Source organism: Spinacia oleracea, chromosome 3 (assembly GCF_020520425.1).
Source record: "Spinacia oleracea cultivar Varoflay chromosome 3, BTI_SOV_V1, whole genome shotgun sequence".
Classification (NCBI taxonomy): Eukaryota; Viridiplantae; Streptophyta; class Magnoliopsida; order Caryophyllales; family Amaranthaceae; genus Spinacia; species Spinacia oleracea.
Genome location: NC_079489.1, coordinates 127,521,620 through 127,529,766, shown reverse-complemented (window position 1 = coordinate 127,529,766; position 8,147 = coordinate 127,521,620). Strand labels below are relative to the sequence as shown.

The window sequence follows — 8,147 nt, the reverse complement described above, 5'->3', positions numbered from 1 at the left end:
TCTACACTTCAAGTTCAAAGAGCTTTCATTTGAGGTGGCATTTTAGAGTATAAAACTAATTTTGTGGCTTCAACGATAAGCTTATATTTTTAGTTGAGTTGGTTAATAACATAGGTTGAGTTGGTAAATAACATAGTAAAACAAAAAAAATAAAAAGTTGGATGTAGTACTCCGTACTATTCTAGGGATGAAAATAAGGTAGAGGTAATTCTATTATTATGCAGTCAAAGGAATCTACAGCTAGCGGTTATATTCAAACTTTTTTCGAAAATTAATGGAAGTTGATAATGTACTTGATACTGTGTTTGGGGATAATAGTTAAAATTTAAAAAGAATATGAATGATATGTGGGATTGGATAAGTTTGTACGGGATACTCTATAGTCTGTAGTCTGTAGATGACTAGTTAGAAAATCAATTAAAAAATGTCCGTTATTCATTTTTAAGCTCATGAACTTTTATATGTTGTTTCGGGTATGAAATAGTGATCCGAAGCCCTTTTATTGATATGGAAGATATCGCTTGATTGGTTGTGTGGAGTTGAAATACTAATCTCGGGGGTATTTTCGAGAAAATACCCTCTGGTGCCTAACTAAGTACTTTGTTCGGATCTAGAGAATGTTCTCTAGAGAATTATAAGTGTGTAGGTAATAAGTTAACGTACCTTGATATATGCGCTAAGGCGACATATGTATAGTGTTCGTGTAATTAATGCAGATAGGACATTTATTACTAATGGGCTTTGGGCTACTTGAATTGGGCATGGAGCCTTTATTGGGCGTAGGCTTGTTGTGTTTAGCCAATTGGGTTTTTGAGCAGCATTGGTATTCAATTGGCCACCCAAACAACATGCGCTTAGACCCGTTTCATTTAAGATTGAAAGAACGGGTATCCATATGCATCTTTACGGTTTTTGAAGTCCAAAAGTCCCGCCATTTAACTCAAAAAGCATTTTGAATTTGTGCATTTATGACAAGTGTCGATCGCCTTAACGACTTCGTTTGATCCACGGTGTAGAACTGAACGGAACTTAGGCGATTTTTTGGAGACTTCCCTATAAATATCCAGCCCAAATCTTCATTCCAGACTTCCCTAAAAATATCGAGCCCAAATCTTAATTCTCAATTTAGGTTAGTGATGAGAATAGTTCTCATTGCTTTCAAAAAAAAATTATTTTTACATTGCTCCCCTTTGGAGGTTCATAGTATGCTCACCGTCGTCATCGAGTTTCTTTTAGTGACTCATGGCTTGTGACCAGTTCACAAGTCATGTCACCATGTGCGACCAATTCATGTCACTTCCCTTTCGTTCCTTTCTTCGTTATCCAAGCTTCACAGGTTTTCAAGGGAACCTCTTATTGTTTACCAACCCAACTATGACTCAACGTCTGATAAGGAAATCACAAGCGGAAATGGCTTTGACAGTTATGCTCAATCTAGCATCGTATAAAAAAGTCGTGACAACAATCAAAGGTCGACATGCGAATAACATGCTACCTTCCCGGTTTTAATAAGCATGTTGTTAGTTTTTTGTGTAAGTTATGTAAGAGGTTTTAATAACCCAGGTAATTGGTTATAGACTTGTAGTTGTAATAGGTAAAACTTTATTCTACTTATTCAAATGAAGCCTAACTGCAGTAGCAGCAGCGACAACAAAAAGTGAGAGTATTGTGGTGGGGAAGAGGAGGAAAAGCTGCACGTTTCACCTATTCAAGAACTATATTGTTTTGTAGGAGTTTGATTAATTTAAACTATTTAAGAGTTTCATTATGAAACAATAAACTAAATTTGCAACTTAATCAAGAATACTGATGTACATACAACACATTGCAAGTAAAATTGACAATCACTAGCCAATGTTTTGACTAAAAGCACCTACAACCTTAGCTATAACCTTCGGTTTAATAGGGGTTAACATTATAAAAATGCTACAATGGTAAAAATGAGTTTTCTGTCATATTGTGTTGATACTTGATCAGGATCCCATATCTACCCATATCCATTTACCCCTTATCGGTAATTATAAAGAAAAATTATCAGTAATTATTTTGAGTAGAAAAAACTTAATCAAGATTGATATTTAAAAGCGTCGATTCAAACTATCATCTCGAAATTTCCGAACTTCTTCAACACTGCCTTCTAAGCCTCTAAGGATTCCCACCAATAAGAAAACTTATCTATATTTATTGCTGAATAGAAAAATTAACTTATTCAAATTTAAAATTTAAAAGCGTAGATTCAAACTATGATCTCAAAATTTCCGCCATAACTTCTTCAACACTGCCTTCTAAGCCTCTAAGGTTCCCACCAACAACCCTAATTTGCCATAGTCACAAAGTTGGAAGGACAAAGGTTATAAGGTTGAAAATAACCGAAAAATAATTGTTGGTATAAACTAAAAGTTCACTAGCATGACCCCATAACTAGATTGCTCCTATTTTGGGGGAGAAAGATGAACAAAAGAAAAATGGAGAGAGCTTTGGAAACTAAAGTAATCGGTAAGTTTAATTTATCAAGGGTGGGTAATAAGTTTTGATGAAGGTGATTAGCAAAATAGAAGTAGGTGAGAGAAACTATAGAAGAAAAAGTAGAAGTTAGAGGAAGAGATATGTCAAAGGGAAGTAATAGGAGAGAAAATACGTTACACTTAAAGGGTCAAGAATGTAAATGGTGTAACAGGCAACACTCAAACGAGTTGAATATTTGCAGTACATGATATACTTCGCATGAGTAATGCAAGGCTGACCACAATACTCCCTACAAAACTTTTGTACGCCAATTATCAAGGGCATATGTTATTCGCAACAATTAATCCCTCCATCTCAATTTAATTACTTCATTTGACCCAAAAAACTCTCACAAAATATAGTCAAATGTAGCAAGTTATACGAGACGGAGATAATACAATGGACAAGAGCTGGCAAAATTTAGCCCTATAAGCCAAAAGCACCCTGTAATTTTGGGAAGGGACTAATATGATATCAAATTGTATCATCTCAAGTCCATGTTTAACTCAACAAAAGGTTGCTAAGCAAACATTTCCTGTGTAAACAAAAATAAGATGAATAGATCCCACAAGGTATCTACTGTCTCCCTGCACACAGAAATTTACTACTAATCTACTTATCAATAATAAAAAATTAACAATCAAGTTTAACATCCAAAATTATAAGTTTACTACTATCTACTTTCAAATAAAATTCTGAACATACCATATTCTAACCTAGAACACTTTTCTCAGAATGAGAGAGTGCATCCTTTGCAGTGTTGAACTGCACAGTATAAAACTAAATATGACACAGTATAGATAGGAGCCAAAAGAGTTCCAAACACACGAAAAAAAATTAAAATTAAAAATAAAAATAAAAAGCCCAGGAGTGATGCGCAACCAGCAGCTTCAGACAACTCACCACCTCTGTCATCCTCAGCAATTTACAGGACTTATACCAACGGAATAACATTTCAGCAATTCACTTCTCAAATGGCCCCAAAGATTTATGATAAAAATAGGCTGAGGGGCAGAGCAGGGACATGAAAGCAAAATTCCCCCAAAAAGATTACTAGGCACCAGAATCAACAGAGAACAAGAAGGCAAAACTGATTCCACCCTTATCAGACCCGAAAACAAAACAAAAAGACTAAGAAACTCCTGCCACAAGGTCAAGATTTTTCAAGAAAGAAAAAGAAAAAAAAAAAAAAAAAAAAAAAAACCAAAATTTGATTAGGATTCTTTTTCGGCAGTCTATCTTTTCAGTTGTATCTCTCAAACTTTTTTCCTTTTTTAAAAAACTATTTTCCGGAGTGTTTGATACTCTAATAAAATTTTGAACAAACAGATTAGACTCACCAAAGGTCATTCCCTCTTCCTACGTTCAATAATGGTGTTGGTTGACACAATGAAGCGGATCCAGGTGATCAACGCCCATTTGAACTTTCCCCATCCATGACAGTCTGTAACGGGTTATGCGAAACCCCAGAGGATGAGCTTAAGATTGTGGCAGCATTAACATCTATCTGACCCTTGGGATGATTTTGATCAATGGTCTTCTCATTAACTTTAACATTTTGGAAATGTGCTGGCAATGTAGCAATAGTTGGAGACATGGGAGGTAGCGAGTCTGATGCAGGTGAAAACTGAACAGAAGGTGGCATTATCCATTTTACCCAATCATCGCGTTTCCTGATTTTATCACCCTGCAATAAGAAAGGAATAGCAATCACACAAAAATTCACTCCTCCAACAGTTTCAAAAACCATGCTCTAACATATCACAATTAGAGTAGACAACGGTCGAGTAATAAACTGAGCAGCAATGAAGGTTACCTGAACTTCAACAACTGTAGAAGACCTAACAGCATCCAATATTTGCTGAATGTTCTCTGTCAATTCCTTGACCTGAAATCAAGTTTTAATCTAATATTAACCACAAGCAAACACGCATAACACAAAATTTGAAGAACTAGGATATTGTAATAATCAAAGGAGATAAAAGGTATCAAAGATAATTTCTTGAGGTACATAAAACAGTAAAAAAGGAAGAAACTATACCACAACTTTCATTTCTGGGGTTAAAGATGGATATACACCCTCTCTGTCCCATTTAGGATAAGTTCTTTTCACCTAATATCAGGATTGGTTTACTTATCGTTGTACAAATTATTCCGTTTACTTGTTACTTTTTCCAATGCAAATAGTAAGTAATACTCCAACTGTCCCTTTTTGTTTTCCCCATTTTCCATGTTAGTCCGTCCCTAAAAGATTGCCTCGTTACCATAAATTCTCATGGGAACCACAACTTTACTCTCACATAAAATATATTTGGTTCCAATACTTTTGTCTCTTTTCAATTTCACTCAACCAATTCTTAATAAAGTTTTTTTTGGTAAATGGAGCAAACAATAAAGGACAGAGGGAATACATGTTTGGAAATACATAATGAGATAATTAGATAAATCTAACAGTTATGTTTGAAGTCAATCAAGGGTAAAAAAAGAACAATTGTTCAGAATATAAAATTTTGAAAGTGGGTAAAGAGAATTACTTAGTAGTAGGAGAGATGGTTGGAATAGAGGGGAAAATAGTAACTTCGACTTAATAAAGGAAATGGGGAAATGAATTTGGGACCTCCCACACGGAAAGACTGACTTAGGAATGGAAAATGTGAAGATAAAAGTGGTACGCCATCTACATACATACACAAAAGTAGCAAACAAATGTACTTGCTCCCTCTGTCACATTATCTCCTAAATGACTTTACATGCGTATTAAAAGAAAGTGGAAAAAACACAACTTTGCTATACAGATTAGGATAGAGATTTCTAGATACCTCTTTGTATGAGAAGTTCACTTGGAGGTGGAAGATTATTTTAGAGGGTAGAATGTTCTAGGCTCTTCTTTGTTAAAGTATATAAATAGGTTTCCCCATTCATTTGTACAGCCAGCCAACACATTTGTAAACACTAAAGAAGAAAATAGGACAAATTTTTGATAATGTAAGATTTTTGAAAAGCATAAAAGAAATGGGGAAGAAAAGATAAAACAAATAACATGGCATTAATAAATGAACTCCATGGCATTAAGGTGCAGTTAGAACACAAGGGGACTAAAATTATTCTATTAAATGTCCAAAGTAGAAATGAAAATGAAAGGACACCATAAATACCAATGAAGAAAATACAAATGAAACTAGCATCAAGAAACTGCAGAGATAACATACTTTTTTGAAGTTTGCTATTAGTGCAACAGGAACCCAACCATGTTCATCCATATTCTGCCGGAGATATGTATCTTTGATTAAATTTTCATTGCTGCCACAAGTTCCAAAAATCAACACAAAAAATTCAAAACCATTAGATAAATGATCACATTGTCAGGATCGATTGATGAAGAACAATATACAAGTCCAGACAAAGTGCCAAACAATTACCTGAAGTAATAATCTATCTGATTCACTATTTTAGTATGCAACTGAGCGTCCACAACAGGAGGCATGAACAAAGGTCCAGGAACAGGAGCAACAAAAGGTATGTGACCAGGAATATAATACATATCTGAAAAATTCAAAACAAATTAGATATATACAGGACAATATCCGTCAAGTGCCTCAAGTGAGCAAGAAAACATGTAACTAACATACCAGCCAACCCCATAGGGCCCATAAAAGGTCGCATAGATGCAGGATGAACAAAGGGAGCAGAAACAGGAGGGGCTACAGGTCTAGCATATCCTCTAGGAGAAACTCTTTGTTGCATAGTAGAATCTCTTCCGTTAAAACTTCTCTGATGGTTCCAATCATTATTCCCACGATCCTGATCACCGCGTCTACCTCCATAATTCTGATGTGACCCACTCCCTCTCCTATATGAGTTACGTGTCTGAGGATGGTCCCCACTAGTATTCCGTGACCCCTGCTCTCGATGACCATGGTGATTGTCAGAAGTGGATTTTGTAGAACTATGACTATGATTAGGTAAATCTTCTGCAGCAGGGGAAAGCTGATGAGTAAAAGCACCATTAGCCTGTTGGTTACCTCCGCCGTCGCGCTTTATCGATTTTTGGCGTACTGGTCGTCCATGGTTTGGCATAGGGCTATGGCTCAAATTACTAGTTGCAAGTTTCGGAGAAACTAGAGAAGGTTGCGGTAATGATTGTATTGGTGCTATTATGGACAATGATGACGGTTCAGTTCCGGATACCTAAAGCAATCAACAAATATAGTTACAAAATTATAATGATGATAACAATCCCAACATGTACAAACATACACTGTATTTAACTCTAAACATTTTTCTTCTCCCTTGTTCATCGCATGTTCATCATACAATCATACAACATGTTTGTTCCCAATGCAAGGTTACAAATGCTTTCTTCCATACAAAACCAATACTATCACTCTCCGAAACAAAATATTACACATTAAAAAAACAAATTACAAAAGAAACATCCCTTTTCATCATCAAACGTAATTTACAATAACAAATAACATTATAGTCAATATCATCAAACGGAATTTACAATAACAAATAACATATAGTCAGTCAATACTAAGGCCCAATTTTAACTTTATTAAACCTAAAACACTTATATGCTCAATAATTTAATATATATATAAAAAAAAGCAATCTTTAGTGGATTCCCTGATCCACATGAACAAAGAAAATACGGAAAAAGATAATTAATTACTGGTAAAAAAAAATTAGGGTAACAAACCTGAGGGGAAGAAACCGATCCGACATCAGGAAGATTCTTAGAAGAATCCGAAGCAGAAAGCTTAGTAGAAGCTTTGGTAGACTCAGAGAGAGCAGGCCAAGCTTCGGCAGGGCCCATCACAACTGGGCCAGGCTTGCCTTTCTCGACGGGTCCATTAGAAGGCTTCTTATTCCACACGGGCTTTTTACCACCCGCATTGCCCCCGTTCTCGGAGTTTTCAGCCGGAATATCCGGAACCGGAGAACAAATCATCTCTCCTGCAGCCGATGGCGGTGTCGGAGGTCCGGTTGGGTCGGATTCCAGACCTCGAACGATCTGATTCCATGGAGACGGCCCGGTACGAGGCGATGAGAGAGAATGAGGAGTCGCAGCGGCGGCAACGACGGCGGAGGCGGGGGAAAGAGGAGGAGAAGGATTGGTGTTAGCCGTAGCTGCCATCAAAATTTCCAAAATTAGGGTTTTTTTTTGTTTTTGTGTTATGCAAATCACTCCACTCAGGCGATCAAAAATTAGAATCCAGAAATAAAATTGGGATGGAGAAGAGTTAAAAACTAGGGTTTAAAATAAGTTTCCAAAGATTTCCGATTGAATTTAGGGTAAAGGATCCAATCGAAGGTAAGAGATGAGTTTCTCTCTCTAGACCGGGAACAAAGAGGGAGGGATCTTCTCCTTCTTCTTCTCTACTCCCTCTTTTTACTATTTTATTTTGGGAATTGGGTATTTGTGCGTTGATTTGTTTCCTTTTCACGAAAATTACCCCTCGTATTTTATTTTACTAGTTTTGAAGCCCGTGCGATGCACGGGTTTCGTTTTATTTTTTCTTTTTAGTAACGGTTTTGTATTTATCTTTTCCTCTACGTATAATTCCGCCACATTACAATGAAACACTTTCGCTAGCTAGGCTCTAAGATGGGAAATGCAAACACCCACAAAAATGGAA

General features: G+C 36.2%; 1 protein-coding gene across 1 annotated transcript; it reads right to left on the bottom strand.

The window, feature by feature from the left end:
* Window positions 1-3,105: 3,105 nt before the first annotated feature.
* On the bottom strand, window positions 3,106-7,914 carry LOC110803587 (la-related protein 1C). Its single transcript, XM_022009115.2, has 6 exons — window positions 7,208-7,914; window positions 6,135-6,693; window positions 5,925-6,048; window positions 5,715-5,805; window positions 4,322-4,393; window positions 3,106-4,192 (listed from the first exon to the last, which is right to left on the bottom strand). The coding sequence occupies exons 1-6, from the start codon at window positions 7,643-7,645 to the stop codon at window positions 3,914-3,916; spliced, it is 1,563 nt and encodes a 520-aa protein (XP_021864807.1). The 5' UTR covers window positions 7,646-7,914; the 3' UTR covers window positions 3,106-3,913.
* Window positions 7,915-8,147: the final 233 nt, after the last annotated feature.

Excerpts from the sequence above, each read along its gene's own strand:
- LOC110803587 (XM_022009115.2), bottom strand. The coding sequence starts at position 7,645 with ATGGCAGCTACGGCTAACACCAATCCTTCTCCTCCTCTTTCCCCCGCC. Across the intron at positions 6,694-7,207 it reads GATCGGTTTCTTCCCCTCAG|GTATCCGGAACTGAACCGTC; the intron begins GTTTGTTACCCT and ends TGATTGCTTTAG. Across the intron at positions 4,394-5,714 it reads TAATAGCAAACTTCAAAAAA|GTCAAGGAATTGACAGAGAA; the intron begins GTATGTTATCTC and ends ACTTGATTTCAG.